Genomic DNA, 27572 nt, shown 5'->3' with positions numbered 1-27572 from the left:
CACCGGCAAGATTTTACCCCGGCAAGGTTTTCGCCCCGGCATGCTGCTTTATGACCGTGCCACTTTTGAGCGTCGACAATAAGTTCATCCATCTTTCCACTCAAAACATTAATTTTTTTTCTATCGCATGCACCTTTTTATTAGTAGATCTTTCAGTATGCCATTGAGAATAATTAACCATAATATTATCTAGGAGTTTAGTAGCTTCTCCCAAGGTGATTTCCATAAAAGTGCCTCCCGCGGCCGAATCCAAAAGATTTCTAGAAGCAAAATTCAATTCGGCATAAAATTTTTGTATAATCATCCACAAATTTAAACCATGAGTAGGGCAATTACGTATCATTAATTTCATTCTCTCCCAAGCTTGTGCAACATGTTCATGATCAAGTTGCTTAAAGTTCATAATATCGTTTCTAAGAGGGATGATCTTAGCGGGAGGAAAATACTTAGAGATAAAAGCATCTTTGCACTTGTTCCATGAATCAATACTATTTTTAGGCAAAGACGAAAACCAAGCTTTATCACGATCTCTAAGCGAAAAAGGAAATAGTTTCAATTTAACAATATCATTATCCACATCTTTCTTCTTTTGCATGTCACACAAATCAACGAAGCTATTTAGATGGGTAGCGGCATCTTCGCTAGGAAAGCTGGAGAACGGACTTTCATGACAAGATTCAGCAAAGCAGCATTAATTTCACAACATTCAGCATCGGTAAGAGGAGCAATCAGAGTGCTAATAAAATCATTGTTGTTGGTATTGGTGAAGTCACACAATTTAGTATTATCTTGAGCCATCGCGACAAACAAGCAAACTAACACACAAGCAAACAAAAAGCAAGCGGACAAAAAGGGGCAAATAGAGAGAGAGGGGGGATAGAGATAGAGAGGGTGAATAAAACGGCAAGGGTGAATTGGGGGGAGAGGAAAACGAGAGGCAAATGATAAATAACGTAATGCGAGAGATAAGGGTTTGTGATGGGTACTTGGTATGTTGACTTTTGCGTAGACCTCCCCGGCAACGGCGCCAGAAATCCTTCTTGCTACCTCTTTTAGCATTGCGTTGGTTTTCCCCGAAGAGGAAGGGATGATGGAGCAAAGTAGCGTAAGTATTTCCCTCAGTTTTTGAGAACCAAGGTATCAATCCAGTAGGAGGCTACGCACGAGTCCCTCGTACCTGCACAAAACAAATAAATCCTCGCAACCAACGCAAATACGAGTTTTCAATCCCTATAGGGCCACTTACGAGAGTGAGATCTGATAGATATGATAAGATAATATTTTTGGTATTTTTATGATAAAGATGCAAAGTAAAATAAAGACAAAGTAAATAACTAAGTTGTAGGAGATTGATATGATAAAGATAGACCCGGGGGCCATAGGTTTCACTAGTGGCTTCTCTCGAGAGCATAAGTATTCTACGGTGGGTGAACAAATTACTGTTGAGCAATTGACAGAATTGAGCATAGTTATGAGAATATCTAGGTATGATCATGTATATAGGCATCACATCCGAGACAAGTAGACCGACTCTTGTCTGCATCTACTACTATTACTCCACTCATCGACCGCTATCCAGCATGCATCTAGAGTATTAAGTTAAAAACAGAGTAACGCCTTAAGCAAGATGACATGATGTAGAGGGATAGACTCATGCAATATGAAGAAAACCCCATCTTGTTATCCTCGATGGCAACAATACAATACATGCCTTGCTGCCCTTACTGTCATCGGGAAAGGACACCACAAGATTGAACCCAAAGCTAAGCACTTCTCCCATTGCAAGAAAGATCAATCTAGTAGGCCAAACCAAACTGATAATTCAAAGAGACTTGCAAAGATAACCAATCATACATAAAAGAATTCGGAGAAGATTCAAATATTATTCATAGATAGACTTGATCATAAACCCACAATTCATCGATCTCAACAAACACACCGCAAAAAGAAGATTACATCGAATAGATCTCCACAAGAGAGGGGGAGAACATTGTATTAAGATCCAAAAAGAGAGAAGAAGCCATCTAGCTACTAACTATGGACCCGTAGGTCTGAAGTAAACTACTCACACTTCATCGGAGGGGCTATGGTGTTGATGTAGAAGCCCTCCGTGATCGATGCCCCCTCCGACGGAGCTCCGGAACAGGCCCCAAGATGGGATCTCGTGGATAAAGAAAGTTACGGCGGTGGAATTAGGGTTTTGGCTCCTCTCTGATCGTTTGGGGGTACGTGGGTATATATAGGAGGAAGAAGTACGTCGGTGGAGCAACAGGGGGCCCACGAGGGTGGAGGGCGCTCCTGGGGGGGAGGGCAGGCGCGCCCCCCTACCTCGTGGCCTCCTGTTAGTTGGCTTGACGTAGAGTCCAAGTCTCCTGAGTTGTATTCGGTGAGAAAATCACGTTCCCGAAGGTTTCATTCCGTTTGGACTCCGTTTGATATTCCTTTTCTTCGAAACCCTAAAACATGCAAAAACATCAATTCTGGGCTGGGCCTCCGGTTAATAGGTTAGTCCCAAAAATAATATAAAAGTGGATAATAAAGCCCAATAATGTCCAAAACAGTAGATAATATAGCATGGAGCAAACAAAAATTATAGATACATTGGAGACGTATCAGCGCGCCCCCTGCCTCCTGGCTTCCCGTTGCTTCCCTTACGTGGACTCCAAGTCTCCCGGGTTGCTTTCCTTCCAAAAATAAGTTGTGTGAAGTTTTAGGTCAATTAGACTCCGTTTGATTTTCCTTTTCTGCGATACTCTAAAACAAGTTAAAAACAGAAACTGGCACTGGGCTCTGGGTTAATAGGTTAGTCCAAAAATCATATAAAATAGCATATAAATGAATATAAAACATCCAAGGTTGATAATATAATAGCATGGAACAATCAAAAATTATAGATACGTTGGGGACGTATCAATCCTCTAACCAAAGAGGCAAAGACGACCAAGCACTCGACATCCAACCCCCTTGGCCACTAGCCGGCACGATCACCCATAGATTTGAGCACGAGGTGAAGTGAAGATCACAACCACCACTAGCCGACCTCCCACGTGAGCCGAGCCAACATGACCGTTCCTGAGCCTGTGCCACCCGTGGTACACCAGGCGCCAGATCTGGATGAGCCCAACTCTAGCTGCTGGCGACACCCTAGGCATGACCGCCGCCACAAGCCTATCGCACAAGAACGGTCAGCCGTCGCCGCCCAGAGCCCATACACCACGCCCCTCATTCACGCAACACTTCCGTCTGGTCGCGCCGTCCTGCGCCACCCGCTGCCATGTGAGGAGGAAAAACCGCCCCGTCGCCGCCAGCTCTAGTCAGGCTTCGCCCGGCTACGCCCTCTGGCGGCGGTGAGGTATGGGAGAATAGGATGGGGTTTCCTTTGGTGGCGATATGTTTTCCACTGTGACACGCGCCGCGTGAGCTCCTGCAACTCCTTTATTTTGAACATGGAACATTGCCAACCTTCTCAACTGCCGACTTAGGTCATTTCTGATCTCCTATTAAGCCTCCGGTTGTGATTGGAGAATCAATATGAAGGATCTTAGTTCGTTTGTTGAAAGGGTGCAACACCAAGTAGACCCGTGTCAAGGAAGATTGGTCTCTAAGGCTAGCACATCATTCTTCATTGGCCAGCCTTCAGGGAAGATTGGTCTCTAAGGCTAGCAAATCGTTACTCATTGGCCAGCCTTCTATTGTTTGCCATGGGCTTGTATCTATTTCCTCATGGAGCGCAGACAAACATTGACAAGTACCAATCCAGATTTTTTTGGCAAGGGGATGCAGATAAGGAGAAGTGTCGTATGGTAAAATGGAAGGACATTTGCATGTCGAAGGAACAGAGTGGCCTTGCATAACCTCTACACATCGGATGTTTATGCAGCTTTGGAAGCCCCTCAAAAAGTGGTAGGATAGGACCGCCATCGACGAGTGGATGGAGAATTACAAGGAGATGGCGGCGTGTCTACTAATTATCACTTATCCGCCTCGAGATCTTATTGTTATTTTGTGGGCTTGTTGAGCTGTTGCCACTAGCATGCACCCTGTTCCTCTTTTTTTGAACTTTCTTTGTTACTTTATGGACCTCCATTTTCGGTTGTGGTAGTATCGCAGTCGTTACTTTATTATAACAGCGGGGTGAAAACATCGAAGGGACGCAAGTGTTGATGGAACAACATGGCTCCAACCAAACGAACGGACACTTGCGACCAGAATGATCCAAGTATGCATGCATCATGCAAAAGTTGATCTTGTCCAGGATGGCAATCGAACATATATGATTCAATCATAGCAAAGTAATACTGTAAAAAGGAAATATGTGTATATGTGTTGTTGTACAAATAATATGCATCACCATATATAATTTGCAATTTTGTATACAGTTCAGTGGAACACACCTCAAATTTGTAAGGTTTTGGCACCAGCCAATGCATACGCTACTACATAATCTACCCAAATACATAATACTAGTAATAATAACCTAACTTCCATGGCATATCAAAGTTGTTGTTCACCATCCGTCATAAACCTAGAACTCATATAGAAAGCAACATGCATGTTTGTTGATTCTTCCGTCTAGGCAAATTACATCCTCTCGCCACGGATCCTCCTAGCCAGATGAACATCTTTGGACATAATGGTCACGCGCTTCGCATGGACGGCACATAGATTAGTGTCCTCAAATAGTCCCACAAGGTATGCTTCCGCTGCCTCTTGCAAAGCAAGCACCGCATGGCTCTGGAAACGCAGATCAATCTATAGAGGTGGCCAAAGGAAAGCATTGTAAGCACAACTACTTAGTTTCTTATTTCAATTGAACAATAATTTATATACCGTAATCTATCATGAACAGTCCAGGAAGGGATTGAGCTGGATTTAAATGCATCTCAAGTGAGCCCAATGGAGTGCATGTGATCCAAACAGATTGTACCATGAAAACTTGAGCAATCTCCCTGACGAGCCTTTGAAAAGGTAGCTTCCTTATGAGCAACTCGGTGCCCTTTTGATACTTGCGAAATTCACTACAAGAGCACTTGTATGAATGACAAGAACCTCACAAGGCACACTAATAATAATACACATATTCTGCAATTATATATCTTGCACATACTGAAGAGCAACAGTTCCAGGGCGATATCTGCGGGGCTTCTTGACTCCTCCAGTTGCTGGAGCTGTTTTACGAGCGACAGCCTATCGTCGCAAATAAAATTAATTTATTGTCAAATAAATTAATAACAACTCTAACGTAAAGAGTGGTTTGGATCATATAGTAGCGCGGTATTATATGTAGCAATGCAACTACTCCCTCCGGTCCTTTTTAGTTTGCATATAAAATTTATCTGAAGTCAAGCCTCATAAAGTTTAACCAACTTCATAGAAAAAAATACCAACATCCACAATGTGAAATCAATATCAGTAGATGCGGCATGAATTAAATTTTCACATTATATAATTTTAGCATGGTAGATGTTGATATTTTTCCACACAAAGATGGTCAAACTTTATGAAGTTTGACTTTAGACAATTCTTATATGCAGAATAAAAAGGACCGGAGGGAATAGCAAAGATAAGAACGGGAGAGAACGTTTGGTCTATGGGGACAGATGTCCCCGTTTTCTAATGCGTCAATAACTGCATCGCGATTGGAAGATAAAGTAGCGATGAAGACAGTACGGTTGGAGGCAATAGTTGGATAGAGGAACACACATCAGACGTACACTGATGTACAAGGACTCGAACAGGTCGGTACAGGATCTTGCCGACGGACGATGCGTTTTTGGTCGACCTGTGATAAATGTTGTACTGGTGCTACACGGCAACGTTTTGGAGGATCGATGTCGTTGTTGGAGGCCTTGCGTCAATTTAGTTTAGTTAGCGCGCAGGTCTAATTTGCTATGTATTGTCCCGGCTGTAATAAAAATAAATTTAGTTAATAAGTATGATTGATAAGTTGAATAAATTACAACTTATGTACATTACTTGAGTAAAAAAAGTGAGTTGGATGATTTAGTATTAAGAAATTAAGTAACTTAGGGCTGTCTTTTTTGTATTGGCCGTAGCGCACTGTAATGTTTTGAAAAAAGATGAATGTATGTCGATTGACTTGACCGGCAAATGGCAGCTTAAACAACCAATTTGGTGGATTTTGAAGCAGGGACAACATCCAGGGGGCGCATCTTCTATGCTTACAGGCCAGGGCCAGTTTGTATAATATGCTTCGAGTAGTAGGCAGTTGGCCAACAGTGGCAATATTGTTGGGCAGTAAATATAGGTGGTTGTTTGTTGGCGATACATTAACTGGACCGTCGGGAGCTCTTGCGGTAAAAGCAGACCATCCATTTCCTGTGAAGAAACTGCTCCACCCCAGTGAAGCGAAGAACAGCTCTGTGCGTAGAGGAAAGGGACAAATAGCTAGGTGGCGGATGTAATGGACGGAATGACTTCAGTTAAGGTAACATATACTGCATCTGTATGTTAGATATGCTTAGAAATGTAGCCCGGCCATACATGGCCATACATTATTAATATGTGGATAAACACTCTTCAGGTTGTGCTAGGAAGTGGCATATCTGAAGAAGATGACGATGACAGAGAATTATTGCGTGGTGATTTAGTAAGTAACAAACTAGATATCTCCTGTCCAATAGAATATTGTGAAAGCACGAAAGCAGCATCCAGTGCTGTTGGTAACACTTCGATGGCAGATGGCGGATTCACGGCATGTGATCTGCAGAAATTGTATATTGAACTATCTCCAAAGCAGAAGGGCATAATTAAAAGTTTAGGGATTGCAAGAGTTGAGTGGATTAACAAGATGGTGCACACTGACCTTAATCATTCATCATGGTTAATGCTTAATGTCATGCCTGATGACCGTGCGCTGAGAATTGGCGTAGATGATTGTGACATAGTTCATATTACAAAAGCAGCGGCAGCAAACATAACTGGGAATAGAATGGGTGGTTCAAAAATGATTTCAGTTACTGAAGGCCCCCCAAGACACAGTGAAATAATAGTGGTGCGGAGCATACTGAAACTTTATGGTCTAACTGAAGAAATAACAATTTCTGAACTTGTCTCGCTGTTAATGGAAGCAAGTAAGAAGGGGTTGGAATTAGATGATGAAGGCGCTTCAAACACAGAGAGAGCATTTGCAATGCTTTACATTTCTATTGCACTAGGTCCTGTGGAGAGGGAATGTTGTGTCAACAGGAGTTCATATATGATGGTTATACTTAATCCGGATCTGAAAGATGTCAATTGGGGGAAATACGCAATTGATGAGATAATATGCGGCGCAAGGAAACTGAACCGGGACAATCCACTGCTTAACATAACACTACATGGGTGCCCTGCTCTACTAGAGGTATTTTAATAATTCAATCGGAGGAGTACGTTACTAAATTGAATTTGTGTATGAACTCACTGGAATATTTGCAACAGATTCTTTATTTTGACTCGGTCGACACAGGTTTCATCCAACTAGATCAGAAAGTTGTACCCAGGATAAAGTATTACAGCAGACAAATACTAAGTGCCCTGGTGAAGGCAAACATCAAAGTAGATGGTGGTCGTATTACATTTGGATTAATGAAGGTATATGTTTCATTAGTTAAGAAAAAAAAGATTCTATTTTTTTGTGAAAACGACATCTAATAAGAATGATAGATAGAAATGACATGTTAGCAAGGTCTGAGAGTATATCATGTTGACAGGTGAAAGGACCAATCAAGCATGATGACAACTTAGCTTCAGAGCTAACAAAAGGAACATGCTTGCAGGTAATTTTATAGGACAAGTTTTCTGTTGTATGAAAATGGATGTAGTACATTATACTGAAACTTCAGAATCATCATATAGGGAAGGAATTGGATATTCGAAGAACTAGCAGTGCATGCTGAAGGTAGGATTGAAAGATCAATGAAGTTACATGAAGATCTCATGAATGATGTTAGTCTGAATGAGGAAGGGAAGAAAAAACTATTTCAGACACATAGATCGGTTGAGAAATTGATGCTGACAGTTGGCACAGTGAAAGTGCTGCGTTATATTTAGAAAAATGAGGTAGTTGGGGGTGGCTTGGTAAATGCAACTGTTTCTTGTCTGGACAATATTCTGGCTGGTAAGATTTTAAGTAATTTGTTGTAATGTAAATCTGAAAAACATAGTTATAAATGTTGGTAACAAAATAATGTTGGAATTAGGTGTCCGTGAAAACTTTGCCAAGGGTACCAAGCGGAAGGCAAGTCCAAGTTTAGATGAGGAGACAAGTAAAGAGAAAGTTACAACAAATCGTTACTGTTTGTTGTTTGTAAGTGACCTAAATGCACTAAACTATGTTTGCAGGGCATATTGTCCCAGACTTGAATGTGCCGTTGATGGTTAACACAGAAAGTGATAAAGGGAAGGAAATTGTGTCCGAGGGGGGAGGCATGTTCAATCAAGGGATGCTGGTGCATTATAAGGCAGATGATGAGCTGCATCGCATAGCTAAAGAGTACCGCAGTAAAAAGATTAATGTAGAAACCAATTTGAAGAAGGTGGCATTACCAATAATCAGAGCCTCATGTCCTTTTCAGTGCCGATCAATGTATCCTACTGTGAGTAATGGTGTATTGGAAAAAGGGTTTAGAAACATGATGATATGCTTTAAGAAGACATTGAAATGGTAAGTTTTGTAAGAACAAATCTCGACATTATATATTTATTGGTGGAAACTGATTATTTGCAATAGCAGTGCTTGGCTAATACATGAGGTGCCTATAAGGATTTGCCTAACAGTACAGCAAGTAGTTGCCCAATTCAACAGCCCCGGTATCTTGGAGAAGGATGGGTTCGAAATAGTTACACGAATGATGGCAGCTGTAGAGATAAAATGGATTAGAGGGCTATACCGTGGAAGGTGGAGGCACATCCTGCTTCCAATATGGGCTGTAAGTTATGTTAAGTTAAGTACTTAACTGAGTACACAACATTTTTATGTTTTGACAAATACTCTGTTGTAAAATGCAGGAAATGGTATTAAACGCAGAGCAGTACCTGCTTGATGAGACAGTTAGGATGATGTTTACGGACCCAAATTTAGGCTACGACGTCGAATGCTGCAGAGTGGTAATTTTTTTATGAAGTGAGGGGTCTATAATATGTATAATGTTTTCATGTGTAACTGGATGTATGCATTGCAAATTTTTGCTCCATACCGGGATGAAGAATAGTTCTGGATTCTATATGCATTTGACATTGAAACCTGTAGACTGCATGTTTTCGATCCGAAAAGGGGAAACCGTCCGATGTGGGCTCTCAAGAAAAAACACAAGAAGTTGTGCCGCATGTTGATCGAGGGTCTTTCTAGATGTGTTTATAGGTTCTTTGATGGATGGAATATCAATGGGGAATCATTCCAGTTTATATATCACAGTTTCCTTGAGAATGGCAGCAACAGGTGATACATTGTCTTGCATTCTAATACTGTGAGCTATTTTTATGTGGTAATCACTCTGAGCAAACATTTCTCTGGCAGATTTGACAGTTCATTCTACATGTTGCATTGCATTATGAATTACATGGGAACTGGTTTGGCACATGGATGTAGTGAGGTATGTCATACTTGCAAACGTTAGTATATTTTGCAAATTTTAAAAATCTTAATATTATCAAAAATATGCAGGATGGGTTGAAGAAGATACGAGAGTACATCGCACACATGGTGCTGGCAATGGATGGTAATATTGGAGTACCGCCGAAAAGCATAGTGAGTCCAACGCTTGTGGAATGAAGTACTGGTTGCCCAAGATGTTGCAACCAAAAGTGTAATATATATCATGGATGATGGATGTTTTATGCACTAGTATTTTAAGATGTAGCTGACTTCTTAGTGGGGAGACACTTTGTTAAGTTATATATTTGCGTAACAAAACTACATGGCATGGATGACAGGAAATAATTTAATTCTGTTATTTGCATTTGACATAAGAATATAATTAAACATGAAGGATAATTGGTCATAGAAAGCTGTTGACAAATCAAGATGTAGAATGCCAACAATGTATGTAGTTAAGCTGGTAGGTTTGGTACTTAAGCTGTTGACAAGTTGAAAAAGTATTGTCCATATGTAAATACATCCCTGTTTGTACATTCAACGAATCTGTCGAACTTAATATTGAACATATATATAGACAAAAAATTTAATAAGTAGAATGGCATGAGGAATAGATTGGTTTAGGTGTAATCCGTACAAATGTAATGAAAAAAGAAACAAAGTTCATGGCAACAAGGGTAAAGTTAAAGAAAAGTTGTTACTATCAGAAATTATGTAAAAAAATGGTGTGGAAAACTATTCATACGTCTTGAGTGCGAAAACATTAATCCTTGTTCATAAAAGAATTGGAAAGAAGTTTAAAGGTGAATATTTCATGTATGGGGACATATATAATTTGTATGGCAAAAGAATTCAGTAATTAAGATAGAAGGGAACGAATTCTGAAAGTGTGTTTGAAATAAACTTGACGGGACCTTGTACAATTCATAAAAGTTTAATAAAAGTAAAAACTATATTACTAAATATAAGTTAGAGTTATGGGGAAAAATGTACAAATTAGTTAAATAGTTAACTATATTAGTAAATAGAACTTTTCCTTTTGTCGTTGTGAAGTCAATTTGTTTGTTTTCGGTGGAAATTGAAATACTAATGCAAAAATACGTCAAGTTAATTGCAAAAGTACTTACGAAGTATTTGGACTACATGTTTAATTCTTAAATGAAATACACCTTCTAGGGTGTATTTGCAAGCATTGGAAAAAAATTATTAGCATGTGTAGTGATGAAACATGTGTTCAGCCTAAACTAAATCCTATGATGGTGAAATATTAATTTACAAACATATGGGTATTGGTCGTTCTTCCATTTTTTTAATGAAAATGTGAAAATGTAGTTTATCCTGACAAAATGTATTAGCAAGAAGGAAGGAAAATGTGTTTAGTAAATGATTGCAAAAGTGAAGGTTAGCGGGTGTAACCGGTGGGAGAATAATATTATTAATAATTCGGTACGTTTAAAATAAAAAAAGCATGTAGTGCGTGGGGACTGAGTTGAATAAATATATGAAGATCTGTTAGAAAAATAGATGGTGAAGTACGCAACAGTCAAAAAATAGGGTTGAATTAACGAATATGCTTCATTATGATGAAAAAAATTGCAGTAATGACAACAACGGTCGTTAGCATTATTTCTATACAATTGGGTGGAAAAGTTGCGAAAATATGTAAGGTGAGTTAAGGAAAACTATTGAAGGCCTTGAGATACTGCTGCATGTTTTTTTTTCTGAATGAAATCATTTGAGGATGTAAGTGATGGGAATCTAGAAGACTGAAGGAGGTCAATCTATAATATGGATGGTAATATTTGAGTGTCTCAGTAATGGAATTTGCGTCGGTTGGTTAATATGCATTTATTACGGCATTAGCGTATTTTATTTATAAATAAGAATAACACTATTTTGCCAAAATGAACAATGTAATTTGAAAATGATGGGTACTGGCATGAAGAGAAAAGATTAGGACCAGGCGCCGATTTAGGCATAACACGCTTGATTATTAATGGCAGTTGCGTCGTAAAATATAGTTCAAATACGTAGTACATTTGTATAGTAAGAAACAAAAATTTGTTTATAATTGGTTCTTACTTTCACATGGAAGTTGATTAGAAAAGAAAGTAATGTGTCTTTTTTAATTAGTATTAATTATCAGCTGGTGAATAAGAAACAAGGACTGCGTAGGCAGCCCACAGGCGTCTATTGGAAAACAGTGTTTATGTAGGACAGGAAAGGATTAAAATAACGTGGTGGTAGATGGGCAGTGTGGCATTTAAGTGGTAGGCAGTGCTAGCAGATATAGTAATGACTAGCAAAACCAGCTGTTGGTTGGATGAGGATAGGGTTCCGAACTTAGATCTGAGCTCGGGAGGGCAGTGCGGCGCCATGGCGATGGAGCAAAGGATGATGAATACAGGAGTATACGGGCAAGAAAGGTAACGCTTCCGACGGTTTTCCACTAATATTTCGCTGTTTGTGAGGCAAGTGTTGTTTGACTGCTTAGTTTCTCCACCACATGGTGCTTATTCGTCATTTGTGATTTCCACATTTAGGTTCCTAGCTTTGTTGGAAAGTGCGAATAATGGAGAGTTGTTCTACGGTGATGAACTGAGTGCTCTAGAGACTCTTAATGAAGTAAGCGAGTCAGATATATATTCAGGGTCAGATAACATGCTGTCAAAAGTTCAGACAGGAAAAAAATGTAATGACATTGTGAAAGAGACAGATATGGCTGAGCCAAATGGTCTGAGGCTTATCAGTGGGTTGACTGAGCCTGTAGAGGCAGACAAGGCCAAGGATGGATTCCTAGACATTTCAGACAGCAAGATAACGGAGCATCATTCTCAATGTGATACTACTTGGGTTAGACGGTAATTATAATCTTTGATATTGTTTATAATCAACTTTGTGATGAAAAATTTGTGACGTTTGAACTTTGTCTACAAGCATCGACGAGGAGCAATGCCAGATGAGAGAACTATATAGGCAGAGAGGGTTACAGCACTGGAAACTGCAATAAGGGGTTTTGCTGAAAGGAAAACAACTTCTGTCATTACACCAACACTAGGACTGAGTTATGATTCTTTGACTGAAGCTTATGACTTTTACAACCTGTATTCTTGGGAGTGTGGTTTTGGCATACGATACGGGAAGAGCAGAAATAATGTGAAAGGAGCCAGGTGTATGCAGGAGTTTGTGTGCTATTGTTCGGTAAGTAACTACTTTTGTAGACTTGATAAAATAAAACATTGTGTGTATTGATTTTGCATGTAAGAAATTGAAATGTGTGTTTATTTTGGATTAGGGGAAACCCAGTAAGGAGAACAGTAGTTCATGCAGAACAAAATGCCGTGCAATGGTGAGGCTACTACGAACCGATGATGGGGGGTGGTATTTCTGAGAACAGGACGGAGCACAATCATGTACTGCTTGATACTTGTGCTTCTAAGCTGCACTTCCCATCCCATAGGCACATAGACAAGTACACTAGAGAATTGGTAGCGCATCTTAGGCAGAATAATGTTAATCTTAGTAAGGTTTACAGTATCATTGTAACTTATTTCGGGAGGATTGAGAATGTTCCGTTCACAAAAAGGTGCTTACGTACATTGTGTGGGAAAATCAGTAGAGAACAAGCTGATGACGACGTTCGTAAAACTATTGAACTTTTCTCGGAGATGAAAGAGAAAGATAGTGATTTCTCTTACACGGTTCAAGTGGATGATGAAAGCAGGATTAGGACTTTGTTGTGGTCAAATGGTAGAAGTAAATTGCAGTACCACTATTTCGGAGATGCGGTGACATTTGACACTACTTATAAGACAAACTTGTACGACATGCCGTTCGGGCTGTTTGTAGGTGTTAACAATCATTTCCAGAGCACTATTTTTGCTGGTGTACTTATGAGGGGCGAACAGTCCGAAAGATTTGAATGGGTTTTCCGTGAGTTCGTGAAGATGATGGGAGGAAAGGTTCTAGTCACTATTCTTACTGGTAATGTTTTGAGTTTGTTTCCATTCTGAAACTTGATAAGATTTGTGAAATGTGCTATAGGAATATGTTTTATTAGTAGTAATTATATAAGTTGTGGAGTTATCAGTGATTTATTTCCAAATTGTGAACAGACCAAGCTAGGGCAATGGAGATTGCCATTGAGAATGTTTGGCCGGAAACCACACACCGTTGGTGCAAGTGGCATATTCTTCGGAAGGCTAAAGAAAGTTTAGGTTTTCATTATACAAAGAAGAGTGACTTCCGAGCAGAATTCCATAGATTGGTGAATGACATGCTAACTATAGAAGAGTTTGAGAAGGGGTGGATGGAGATTATGAAGAAATACAGTTTGCAGAGCAATACATTCCTCATATAAATTTTCGAGGTGAGGCGGAAGTGTGCTAAGCCGTATTTTTCTGGTAAATTTTGTGCCAAAATGACGAGCACCCAACATAGTGAGAGCGCAAATCAGATGCTGAAGAATTATGTTCCTCCAGCATGCCCAATGAATCTTTTTGTGAAGTAGTATTCAAAAGTTATTTTTGATAGAGAACAAGAAGAAGGTTTCTAAGAGAAGAGGACCAAATTGGTAAGAGAAGCAACATATTTTTAAGTTATTGTAGTCTGCTTAAGCATGTCTGAACTGTGTTTGTAATGTGTACACAGGCAGGAGTAGTTCTAAAAGTTAACATACCTATTGAACGGCATGCAAGCATGGTGTATACTCGGGCAATGTTTGAGCTGTTTGGTAAAAGTCTTTACTACTCAGGTTCTTATTACATAGAAGAATTGGTTCCTAGGATTGAGTACCTGGCAACACACGTGAAGGCTGAATCGAGGGAGAAATGGTACAAGAGCAGATACAAGGTGGTTGTTTCGGAATTCATATATTTTTTCAGTTGTGAGTGTGGACTATTTGAGCATATGGGGATTATTTGTTGCCATGCATTAAAGGTGTGTACATATCATTTCTTACGAGCTAATTCTCTTTTAATTTTTTTGTTCACTTCGCAAATGATTTGGATTAACAGGTGATGACAGTGTTGGGATTGAATGAGATACCAAGGAAACACATAATGAAAAGTTGGACAGTCGATGCGCGTGATATCCTTCCAGAACATCTGAAGCATTACCAAAAAGATGTTGGGCTACCAGATTGCAGCACTTTCAGGCACAATGCAATGCACATCTCTGCTTTGGAATTGGTTATGATGGGTGATAGCAATCCTGAGGCTTTTGACTATGTCATGAGCGGGCTTGCAGAATTGAAGAAAGGTGCTTTGCCACTAAGTAATCTAAAAGATGGAATGAGTCTAGTTGAAAAAAAGAAGGCATGCAAGACTTCTTCTGTTTGTAGATCTGTTGCTTCAAATGGGAGTCAGAAGCAGAATAATGATGATGTAGCTGCGTCAAGTGCTTAAAAAATTGAATGGAAAAAGGGAAAACAAGTAATGACACTAGGGGAGGGACAATCTTCAGTTCATGCTAATGGGACAATTCAAGCCAATTCAGGATCATCTACCGTCCAGGGGGACGACTTGAGCACCACAGATTCAAACATTGCAGTAACTTCAAGAAGCACGGATACAGAAAGCGACATGTCGCTGTTACCCCCTAAGAAGAAACCTAGGATGAGAGGTCATCCAACAACTGCAAGAGACAAGCCAAATTATGAATCAAGGACAAGCGATCAAGGTTTTGCACCATTTGCCGTGGGAAGGGGCACAAAAGAACTACATGCCCTAAAAGGGGAAACGAACCGCAGAAGCCGAGGAAGATTCCGACATGTACTAATTGTGGCATAGCCGGTCATCGCAGGAATACTTGTTCAAAAGTGTTGTACTCTACATTGGATGGGGGGCCATCTGTAGGATGTATGTGAGCAAATTATGTAATTCAAATCGATTGTTTTTTCAAACAATTGGACAAGTTTGTGTTGTAAAACCTGTGGAGACAAAATTTCTGAAGTTATGTTACTTTTGATATTATGTTTTGTAAGAATATGTCATAGTGCTAAGAAATATTTTTGGTTATAGGATATACATTCGTAAGAGGAGTAGGAAGGATGTATATATATCGTGGTTTAAAAAGGAAACACAAAAAATGGGGATATATATGCGGTAGGATAAGCGCAAGGTTTTTATTTTGGAAGTTAAGAAGTAGAAGGGGAAAACAAAATTGAAAAACATTGTTTTTAATACAGTGGTAGAGGCCGCAAGAAAAATACCAGGAAGTAGCATTTCTTGTCTGGTTGGCAGATAGGTAATAAATGAGTGGGTTTTGAATTTTGAATCATGTGTGATATGCGGCAATGCTGTGGACATACTTGTCCATATAAGGACAGGCAGACTCGTGAAGGAGCTTCACTACTCACGAAGCCACAGACAAGTTCATCAGATTCTACAGATAGATAGATAGATAGAGAGAGAGAGAGGGAGAGAGGGTGAGAGAGAGAGAACCAGTCATAACATCAATGGATATGGTGATGGGATCAAAGAAGCATCCCAGAAACTATTCGGTTCATGCTATATAGTAGTTTGAAAATTCAAATTCCTTCTAGTTCTGTTCATTCTTTTAATAACTTTTTTGTAGCAGACAACTAGAAGTGCTGAAGGAGGGGCGGCTTGTGCTATAATTGATACATGAGATACTTACTATGGTTCAGAAGTTGAGCAGGTTAAATTTTTATTATTGCTTCTAAATACATATTGTATGGTTAGTGAAAAATGGTTGACGTTGTGGCAAATGACAAACAGGTTAAGAAAATCGTGCTATTGGGTACTAAGGAAATAGTTGCAGGAAAAAAAGGGATGTTGGTGGTGAGTGGGGCTAGAGTAAATCTTCAATATAGATGTACTTCGTGTAACCTAATTTTTACTGGTTAATTATTTAAAGGGTGGATGTAACGAAGGATGGGGTGAGGTTGATACTGATGGAAAGGTTGTCATTAAAGAACCTGGTTGCGAGGCATGTACTACTGAAGATGATGCAGTCTCTGGAATTCCTAAAGCAGAGGATATTGGCTGGAATGAAAGTGAAGATGAGGTTGACAGCATCTGGAGCAAGAAGATTAAGACTTAGGCAAATGTTTAGTTTGCATCCAATGTATCAGCACGCAGTGTTAGTTCGTAGTTGTTTTAGTTTGTCTATCGGTTTGAATTAATGAGAAGATTTGAAAAAACAAGTACCTGTAGTGTGTTTAATTAATTTTGAGACGATGAAGTGGGCTGGTATGGGTGTCGGTGGACGCCATGCAGTAAATTCATCGTGCGTATACAAAATACGAGTGTGAGCTGTTCAATAGGGGTCCTACATGTAAGAGCTCCAGAGACATGCACGCACATTACACATGAACACTTGGAGGTGGTATGAGCATTGAGTACTCCTCTCCATGCTTGCCAACCAACCGATGCAGGGTAAATGCTCTGTATGAAGTTAGTGGCGTGCACCGGGCTAGATGCGTGTTCGGACGGATAGGGCAGTGCATAAATATAGCTGTAGCAGAGAGAAAGAGATTATCTGCATACTATTGATGGTTAGTTGACATGTTCGAAATAAAAAATCATTTTACTTGGGACAATGGCGATGTGAAGTCGGGCCACATTAATACAAAGGGGACGGCTGGGTGGTAGATGAGGGAGAGTTAATTCATTTGTGTCACTCTGCTCTACTCGCCTCTCCTCTGGTTCGTCTCCTATGCAAGATGGTGTGAAGCATAGGGATAGCAAGCCGTGGAGAAGAGACGCCTCGTCCGAGGGAGTTGAAGACCGAGAGGTAATATCCAATAGATTAAACTTTTAGCTGCAACTTCTTTCTCTTGTTCTATTTTGATTTGTTTCTATCCATCAGTACAGAGTTCATTGACCGGGCTTAGACTATGCACTTGTTCGTATAGGTTCTATTGAAAGCTTTCTTTTCTCTTTTATGGATCTGCATCTTTGTTTATCTTCTAGTTGCTTGTTCATATGGTTTGGGTGGGGGATGTAATGGTGTAGTTGGACATGGTGCTGCTAGGTGAACGTAATATGTTGTACTTGAATATTAACTTCATGGGTGCATATGCGCTTGGATTCGTCAAAGGTGTACACCCTTTTTTGCTGTACTTGCTATTTTTGGAAAGAAGAAAGTTGATTTCTTCTTTTAGGTTGTACTTGATTTGCATAGATGGTGTGTGGGAGGGGTGGTGCGGGAGGACCTGATTTGATTCGGTCGGTCCTGTACAGTAACTTAATAAACGTGGTACTGTACTGACAATGAACTTTATTGCAGATGTCAACAGAAAAGGGGATTCATAGCGGTAAGGTGAAGCATAGGTTCTTGTCTGATTGGGCTACTGGATGTAGCAGCATATGTCCAGTTGAAGAGCTTTATCCTACTAGGAGGTATGAAGATCTAGGGGTGCTTCCTGACTGGAAAATGAACACCTGCTACAATCCTAAAGTTCTGAAAGTTGCAATGCATGGTTGGGGGGAAGACAAGAAGGCAGCTGTCAGATCTATGGGGTTGGCTGGTGTTCTTGATATTGATACATTTCCAAAGAAACATAAAGAGCAGGCCATGCAGCTGCTGATGAGTGTGATCCCTAAGCAATCATGCTTATCATTGGACACTGTGGGAATGAGAACTGTTGATTTGAATGCAGATGTATGTTGTAGAATATTTGGAAGCAGGAAAGGTGGTTCAAATGAAATACAGGTGTGCTCAGGTCCTGCTGAAATAGATGACATAAAGGCAGTTAGCAGGCTACTGAAACTTCCAGAAACATCTGCGCCAGTAAAAGTGGATGGACTTGTCAAGATTGTGATTAAGGAACACCAATCAAGAATGGATGCAGAAGAAAGAATGAGGTTTCAGAGGGCATTTGCAATGCTATATGTGACAACATTTGTAGGTCCTAGGGAACACCTAAATGTAGCAACTCATTCAGCTTGCCAATTGGTGCTGGAGCATGAAGATTTGACATATTTGAACTGGGGAAAGTACACTGTTGATGAAATACTTGTTGGTGCGACAAAAGCCAGGGCAAGACAATACATGAAAACAACATGGGTTTATTGTTGCCCATTAGTACTCATGGTGAGCTTATTACTTACTTAATTGAACCAACAAGAATTTGTACACATTGGATCCATTGATGTTTTTTGGTGTGAATGCAGGTACTGTTCTTCGACTCTGTTGATGTAGGCTTCATAAAAATTGATGAAGAAGCCGAGCCACGGATCAAATACTATAGTGCAAGCTTGCTGGAAGCACTTGTGAATTTTAATAGTTCAAAGGTGGATGGTGTGACAACATATGGAATGCTGAAGGTAAAATAAGAAATTGTGTTAAAATATATCTAATTGGGATTGTAGTATTGTTGTGAAAAGAGTATTGTTTAATAATAGGTGTGTATAAAACTAAGTTGAGGGAGAGATATCATAGACCTAGATGTAGAGTCGCCAATGTTTAATAATTGGTGTCGAAAGGATGGCTTCGATTTGGACAAGTATATAATTTTAATGTACAAGAATATAAAATGGTATAGTGGATGGCATGCAAAAAAAATATTGATATGCTGATACACTAATGTAATGTGATTAATTTGGTAGATCAGGGAACTGTTAACCTGTTGTATACTTCCTTAAGAGCATATTGCAAAGTTAATTTGATTTCTAATAAAAGAAAATAAAAAAGTGAGGTTGCAGTTTGTCTAAATTATTATTCCGCATGTAGTGGGGATAATAACAAAAACTAAAACTGATGAAAAAGTCTAATTGTGAAGCTTTTTTGTATTCAGCCTAAGAAAAACGTGCCGGACTGGACTTATGAAGAAGGCCAAGATGATATTTTGGAAATGACAAAACAAGTAAGTAATATATGAACTATCTTAAAACAAAGGTGATGCAAACACAGAATTCATCTGATTTTGATGTTTACATATATCAGGCGATGGCAATGTTCACTGCACATGTGGAAAGTATGGCGTTGGAGGGAACAACTCGTAGCATGGCTTTACACGATATGATGCAAGTAGCGGGAGGGGATAATACAAAGATTGCCAAGATGATTAGGGAAAATTACTTACATAATGAGAACATTAGGGTGGTTGAATATTTCAGAAAGTTGATTGAGTGCATCATAGGCATTGGACTGGAGACCAAGAAAAATAACATAAGTTATTTGATGGCCTGTGGAAAGAAGTTGATTGAAGGTAAATAGAAATAAATAATTACAACTGCATTGAAAAGGAAGATACTAAGTTGAAGAATGGTTGGCAGGTTTGAAGACAGAGATCATGGAGTTATTGAAAGAGATCGTTGCTTCAAAAGACAAAAGTGTGGCAGGTAAGAATAACTGCTTTCATGAATGTTTTTAAGAAATAACTAATGTACTATGAGAGATTATTTGATGTATTATAATTCATACATCATGAAATTATAGAATAAAACATATTATTGGATTATTCGATAGCAAGAATAGTTTAACATTGTACCTTATTTTATTTTATTGTATGGCGGACAGGGTCGCCTTCTTTAGTGAAGGCTAGTAAAGGGAAGGAGAAAGTGCATGAATGCCCTGGGAAAAGCTTAGTTGGTAAGTTATGTGATGATGATGCATAGATGAGTGGACTGTAATTCAATTCAATAGTTGATGAGTGGCAATTAATTAATTTAAAAATACATAGGGGGCGACCATGGTGGTTTTTCCAATTATTGCATGGGACCTCTAAAAATTTTAAGGAGCAACAAGTTGGGAATGGATGAGTGATGTGAAAGGAAAGTGGTTTTTGTTCCAATGACTGTGTTTGCGCAAGCATATTTAACACAAAGAATAAATGGTAAAAAATGTGTTAAACAAACATTTGTAGTTTATCTAGTAGCAGTATGAATGATGGTTCATATATATAACATAATGACATCTTAATGCAACAACTGATATACCGGATTTGAATATCCCAACATATGATGAAGGACAGTTTGCAGCCCATACACATGATGTGGCGATTAACCAGAACAAAAGGGTGGCTTCGGATATGACATGAGAGGAGAAAATAGTTTTCCGGCCAGCTAAAAGGCTATGCGTATATGCTAGACAACGCATGAGGAAAGTGGTATTTGCAATCTCGCCTTTTGCACTAGGGCAATGCTACAAGGAGATAAGGCACGCGGTGGCAAACCTGGGGTTGAGGAACATGAAGCAGTCGTTCGGGGGAAACCGTCCTCGGTAAGCTATGTTGAACTATGTTTGATTAAGTAACATATATTAGAAATTCCCATGGGAGGTACATTGACACTGGTGAAAACTGTGGTTGTAGTATTTGGATCAAGCATGAAGACCCTGATTTGCTGGAGATGACTGGTGATGACTTTGTTGATAACTTTACTAGTACCTGTGGACTGGATTACAGAGGATTTGCTGTGGTGATTAGGATGATGTGGGTGGTTGAGATGACTTGGATGACACCCGGACAATGAAACCGTTGGAGGCACATCTTGCTACCTCTTTGGGTGGTGAGTTATTAACAACTGTGGTACAACAACATATTATTAAGAGTCGATCGCTTGGTTAACAAGAATTTCTTCATGTTTGTTCAGGAGCTGGTGGTGTATGACAAAAATTATCTGGGGAATTCAAAGGTGAAAGAAATGTTCACAAGTGAGGTTTGGGGGTATGATCTGCGGTGCTGCAGGATGGTAAGTGAATTGTTTATACTTGCAAACCGAAGTTTGTACAATCAAGTTATGATTACATATGAAGTAAGTTGTGTGACCGGTTATTACAGATAATGGCGCCTAGAAGGGATAAAGACCATTACTGGGCATTGTATGCTATTGACATGAGGAAATGCATTGTCCATGTCATTGATCCAAGGAGTTCATGCATTGGAGAGGAAGGTTTGCTGGAAAAACACAGTGCCATTTGTGAGAAGCTGGTCTATGGCTTAGCCAAGTGTGCAAGAGAGTTCTGTAAGGGCTGGGAAGTGGTCCCCAACAATTTTACATACAAGTGTCACACGGAACTTCATGGTCCAGCCAGCATGTAAGTTAATTGTTGACTTCTTTGATGTTATGCTTATATGAGGGATTTCTCATAGATAACAACTAGTTTTGTTTTCGCAGTGAAGAATCTGCTTTCGACATGGTGCACTATTTCACATACTTCGACGGGGTTTCACTTGTGAAAGGGAGATCAAAAGCAAGTTCTTATCCTAATCGCCTTTATTTAGAAAGATAGGAGATATTGTTGCACACCTCATGTTAAGAATAATTCAACCTAGAAAAATAACATAATGGAGGTTATATTCTTGTAGGAGTGGAATAAACAACTCAAGGCCAATGTCCTGCAGATGATTCTAGGAATGGAAGGGAATAAAGGGTACCCGCCAAAAGGGGTCGTTGCGCCTGAAATATAGATTCTAATGGATTAGAGGAAGAAGTATGTAGAAGTAAGATGTGTGTATTATTTTGCGCCTGAATATGTATCAGGCTTTATGATGGTACTGAACTTTGATCCCATGTGGACAAAACTACAACATGTAGACATGGGTGGGGATAAGGAGTGCTTATCTGCGAGGTAAGAAAAATTGACTCCTAGCATCTAAGGTTGAGTGGTTTTGTTTTGTTATAATGCTATACACATCTAACTGTTGTGATCGAATTGAGCATGTTGTTCGTTGGGGCAGGCAAACCTATGTTGTAGCAGTCCTCTTGAGCAAAGTGATCTATATTTTGGAAGAAACGGGGGACAATAAGGAATGATGCCAATATAGTGAGAAATTGGTTAAAACGTGGACTGGCAAAAGAAAGAATGTTTCAAAGGCATGGACTGAAAATTATAAGAATTATTCTCATAAATAACATGATTGGCATCTAGGGAGAAAGATAGGGGACTCACAAGGGGGGTAGGGGGCTGGCAATCTTAGCAATCTTGAACCGATGGCCATGTGACAAGGAATCTTGGGTGAGTAGCAGTTTGATGCATCAGAAGGATTCGTTTTGGAAGGCGGGAATGAGGCTGCTTGCACAATTTTGTATATTGCAGTGGTCAGGGGAAGCAAATCAAGATCTGAAATGAGAGTTGAAGTGCCAAATGGCAGATCTGAAAGGCCGAAGTTGTTGGACGACTATGGGTAGGTTGTTCTAGTTCTAGTGGCTTAGTGTAGTGGCGAGGTGAGTGAGGTGAGGCTGTAGTGGTGGCTAGTGATTGGAAGAAGCAACTGCTATGGTGAGCCAAGGAAGGGTGGCTGGCTCTGAGGGAATCTGAAAGGAACTTGTGGACAAATTGAAGAATGTGCGAGGGGTAATTGATGAAATTGATATTACGTGCATGAAAAACTGTAATTAATGTAGCTTAGTGGAAACCTTACTAAGGTTTGTAAAAAAATACAAACATGTAGGAGAGAATAAATAAAAACAGCCATATTGTGGACATAGAAATATAAGGCCAAATAATTAGGAATAAATCCTTGAAGCAGTTGGGTAGATTGGAATGACCGTTACATGGTTCGGTAAATGTAGTGCTAATAGATGACACTTAACATGGAATTCAGATATAGTTAACGTGCGTACATCACAGAATACTTGGTCGAAGATAAAATCTTCCTTATACTATCCATGGAAGATAGTTTTGAGTGCTGCAGGGAGGCTTGCGAGGTTGCCATCTAACTGAAGTAAATCGGCCGCCATGAGCTTCTTCTGATGAACTAGTGTTTCCTGAGTTTTGCAAATGAGACAGAGGGGATGTGAGCATGAAGCTAAAGATATAAATGTATACAATATAGTAGAGGGAGTTTACTTACATTGTCAAGCTTTGTAGCAAGTCCAATACCATTGAAGTAGCGAGCCATGTGAATCATACAAACGCCACTCTCATTGCGGTCAAACAATGTGGCCGAAAGAAACTGGAAGTTTTTTTCCAATTAGCAGAGTCAACATGCCATGATTTGAAAAACTTGTTCAAATAGGTGAAGAGTGCTTTGTGAAGCTTTTCAGCAATAATTAGGTGGCTGGCTTTTTGGCAGTGTAAGAACATGCATCAGCGAGTGGATCGCACATGTGGATGATCTTCCTCTTCATGTCCCAACAATATACGCTCCATCCAGACTGGAGGTAGGCTGGGATAATGAACTAAAAAGATGAAAATGTTATTAGATTTAGTACCAATGCAGTAGTGAAACTTTTTAAATTGAGATACTTACTAGGCGCGTGTTAGGCAGTTGGTCGCTTATAACTTGTGGGATGAATTGATTCTGAACAGATAACTGGTCCCAAACATTGTCTCCAGCGAGTACAGCAGTCTATAACATTGAAAAAATGTTTTGGTTATTTAACATACATATTTTGAAGCAAAAATAACAACAGATATGCCATACCGAGAAATTAGCTTCGATGTAACGGCGCCATTTGGGGGTGGATTCAGGGTATAGCAATTGGTTATCAATCTGATTAAGGCGACGAAATATGAGACAACAAGCTTCGTGATCAAGAAGCTTGCATCCATACAACTGGTCGACGATAGTGTTACCAGTCAGAGAGCAATAACGGGGACTGGCATGTGTAGTCCACGGGCTGTGATAGAAAGAATTGGATGAGGAAAACTGAAATGTACAAGAAATGATTGCAAGAGAAATAAGGGATATGTCGTACCAGCTAAGCTCACTTGGTTGGTGGTTCCGAAGATATGAATCAATCGCGATTAGAACGTCAGGTGGTGGATGAACGTGTAATCTACCCTCAGTCCAATGAGAATCAGCATAAGATGTGTGTAGGGTGGGAACGGGGGAGGGTTTGAATGGTGATATCTGAGCAAATACGACAGCATCTTCAGGTGGGTCAGTATCATCGGTGAACATGAGGATGCCCCCTATTAGGCTGTCAGCCCAACATTTTGAGTCTTCAGGTTGTGGTTGCAATTTAGAGTTGTTGGGAGTAACATAGTCATCGGCGACATAAGCTGGAATAAATGGATGTGGAGGGGAGGTTAAATAAACAAGGAAAAACAGGTGAATTAATGCATACCACTGCATGACAAAGAAATATTAGTGACTTACAGTTTATCCTGCTTTTCTTGTGTGAGGGTGTGACCTCATTGATAGTGTGAGAAGAAGTGACAGACTTATATTTATCCTTTGGTGCTGCGGAGGTGGCACCTGACATGGAAAGAAGATGTGATTACATGGTTAACTTGGGATCAGTACAGTTATGTAGTATAATAGTTACCTTCAGACTTAGACTGTTGCTTGGAATGCCGGTACAAATTAGATATAAGAGGGGTTTCAGGCGGCTGCAGTTCTTGTGCAATGCATGTTGTACCACGGAGCGTGCAACAGATACAACTTTTAGCTAAGGTCGACACAACGCTGTGAAGAAATCGAGTGTTCTCTTCATGAACGGAATGCTTCAATTCATTGCAGGCTTTAAAGTACACAGCATTGTGCTGATTGAGTAGTATGCCGAGCTCAGAATGTGCCTGAAAATAAAAAGTAAATGGTGGGAAAATTGGTTGTGGTGGTGCAGAGTGGTTGAATAAACAGTGGTATATGCTTACCAATTGTGGGTAGTTAGACTTGAGGATGCTGGTGAATTCCGAAGGCGTAGGGATGTTAGTCAAGATTGTAGATGGGCCAGCAGAAAAAGGTTGAGGGCTGTCTGTAACGATTGTTATTTTTGAAGGAATAACTGGTTTCTTTGATGAGGACTTATTAGTATCAATCTTTGAGTCCCAAACGGAGCGCATGTAGCATATTTGAGAATGGTGTCGGATCTGCAAAAAATAGGGGATTATTGCGATGCAGTAGAAATTCATCGGCTTGGACTGAATGGTATTGGCAAATTAGTACATAATACTACCTGGCCTAGAGAGAAGTCGGGGGGGGGGGGGGCTGGTCCAATTTTAGTGCACTGGATTATCATCTTCCTGATCCTTGATTCGTCGAAACAGGATATGCGTGGGTACGAATTGTGAGGCAGGTTTAGCATGCCAAGGTCAAGGTTGTCAAGATAGAAAATCTGCAATTCGATCGAATTTTAAATTATGGCGGTTTGAAAGAAGGAAACAAGATTGTTATATGTATTGCAGAAAAGAAAAAATGTTTGATAGCAGTGAATACCTGGAAAAAAAGATGGCATCCCAGCAAGTGAGTAATAGGTCTATTATTATGAATGTATAGCTTTACTTTCCAGCATGCCGCCAGTAAATCAGCAAACACATAATCACAAAAGTTGAAGTCTGTAATCTTATCAGTGTTTGCAATAGCTGACCAGTAATCGATGAAGGCATGATCATGTTTACTGGACGGTGTCAGGATGTGCCCCATGCAAAATATCACGAAAGACATCTTGAAACAGTCGATCTCTAAATTACTAGCAGATGATTGAATTAAGATCTTTCATTATAACCAATTCAACACATTTCAACACTTGATTCCCTTTTTCAGGCATACCCAAAACAGATCTAAAAAACTGAACTGAGCTTGCTGTTTGTTGATATTCAAGGTTGTGTATGTCTAGGCTGCCACATGGGATACCGAAAACATTGTGGATATCACCTGGCCAGAACCTAATAGATCTTTCATGAGATAGATTGATGCATCTGTTTGGCCCATCTACCATGCTCATGAGCCATGTGCTAAATTTCAAATTTAGCCTAGATATAGCGGGCAGTCGCAACATACCACCAAAACCAATTTCAACTACAAGACTGCGTTTAAAATCGTTGAATGTTGATATAATTGAACAAACTTTTTGTAGTGAGGTCCTAGAAGTTGGGGTCGGTGAAGCGGGGTCAAGGGACGAAAGGTCGAGGCCGGGGTGATCCCCTTCTTCATCCGGCTCCATGAAGACTGCTGTGAGGGTGAACAAAACAGAGCACAACATATTAGAAGCCACGCGGTGCGAGGGGGGAGAGGAAGAAAGAAGCAAGTCTGACGGGAGGGGAATAATGGAGATTGGGATCTGACCTGACCTGCGGACGGCCCGTAGCAGGAGAGGGCGAGATGGAGCACCACGCTTAAGATGGAGATGAATTGCGGCGGCGATAAAAGGAATAGCAAGGGTGGGGAGAGTTCGATGGATCTAGGGTTCTAAGAGGAACAGTATGGCGTGGTGCTGCTCCGGATTGAGGCTCTGCTTTGTTCTGCTAGGTTGGTAAGTGCTGAGAGGGTGAGGCGACGAAGATGGATCTAGAGGGGTAGTTGTTTGTCCTGTTGTCATGAGCAGTACCACATGTCTACATTTAATCATAAGTAAGTGCATAAATCGGATTATGACCGACGATATAAATTTGTCTGAACGGAGACACTAGTTAAATGCGAAACAGTGATGGCTTAAATAATGGATAACACAACTTATCATGTTATGAGCGAGTAATTAATCTAGGTAATTGAATACACACACAGTGTCTCACGGCTTAAAAGATGTTTGCCGGAGGGCCATTATGACATGCAGAAATGGGAATTGGCGAGGCAGTCGGTGCTTAAATGCGAGTGGGACAGCGTCGGCACAGGTCGAAAAGAATCCTATACGTGACCTCCTGGTACAGGTAAAGTGGAAATACAAAAGATGACCAGGTCAAATACTAATAGGCACAGCCGGTTGAGCGGCGAGATTCCGGGGATAGATGTCCCCGGGAACCATTGGGCATTTCCCCTGAGAAATATTACATAGAAAGCCCTAAGGTTCTTGGTAGGAGCCTTGCCTCCAGTGGAGTTTCGAGCTGTACACTTGGTTCGAGCCATCCTGCAAACAATATAGCAAATCATGCATAAAAGTAACCTTTTCAACAAACAAGTTAGACTATAACTTAGTGACTTATCCTTCAGGACATCAAGTGTAACCGCTCACTCCCCTAAGCCAAACATTAAGATTTGGACTACAAATATATGGTAGATTTCTGTTGATAACATTATCATCATGTTGGGATTTTAGGCTTCTAGTTTCACGAAATCAGTATAGCTTCAAACGTAAATTGTTTGTCCCAGTCATCACTTTCTCCATTGTTGCTCATCGGCCCA

At 40.1% G+C, this 27572-nt stretch overlaps 1 protein-coding gene and 1 pseudogene across 2 annotated transcripts; one reads left to right on the top strand and one right to left on the bottom strand.

Moving 5' to 3' along the window:
• Positions 1 to 4581: 4581 nt before the first annotated feature.
• LOC147978576 (histone H3.3-like) lies at positions 4582 to 27296 on the bottom strand. Of its 2 annotated transcripts, none has more exons than XM_087516636.1 (4): positions 27148 to 27296; positions 5108 to 5168; positions 4928 to 5029; positions 4582 to 4752 (listed from the first exon to the last, which is right to left on the bottom strand). In XM_087516636.1, exons 1-4 carry the CDS (start codon positions 27294 to 27296, stop codon positions 4582 to 4584), a joined length of 483 nt encoding a protein of 160 aa, XP_087372762.1. The 2 variants fall into 2 exon arrangements, with proteins under 2 accessions (XP_087372762.1, XP_087372763.1); XM_087516637.1 differs by having other exon boundaries at positions 4928 to 5018; positions 5108 to 5187; positions 27222 to 27296.
• Positions 11972 to 22320, top strand: LOC147978577 (uncharacterized; annotated as a pseudogene).
• Positions 27297 to 27572: the final 276 nt, after the last annotated feature.

Source organism: Triticum urartu, chromosome 3A (genome assembly GCF_056163025.1).
Source record: "Triticum urartu cultivar PI428250 chromosome 3A, HENAU_Tu73, whole genome shotgun sequence".
Taxonomy (NCBI): Eukaryota; Viridiplantae; Streptophyta; class Magnoliopsida; order Poales; family Poaceae; genus Triticum; species Triticum urartu.
This window is presented reverse-complemented; position numbering and strand designations above follow the sequence as displayed.

Bases quoted from the DNA above. Each gene is read 5' to 3' on its own strand.
- LOC147978576 (XM_087516636.1), bottom strand. From the start codon at position 27,296: ATGGCTCGAACCAAGTGTACAGCTCGAAACTCCACTGGAGGCAAGGCT. The intron at 5,030-5,107 runs GTATGTGCAAGA...CATTCATACAAG, and splicing joins CCTGGAACTGTTGCTCTTCA to TGCTCTTGTAGTGAATTTCG. The intron at 4,753-4,927 runs GTACAATCTGTT...CCACCTCTATAG, and splicing joins AGATTGCTCAAGTTTTCATG to ATTGATCTGCGTTTCCAGAG.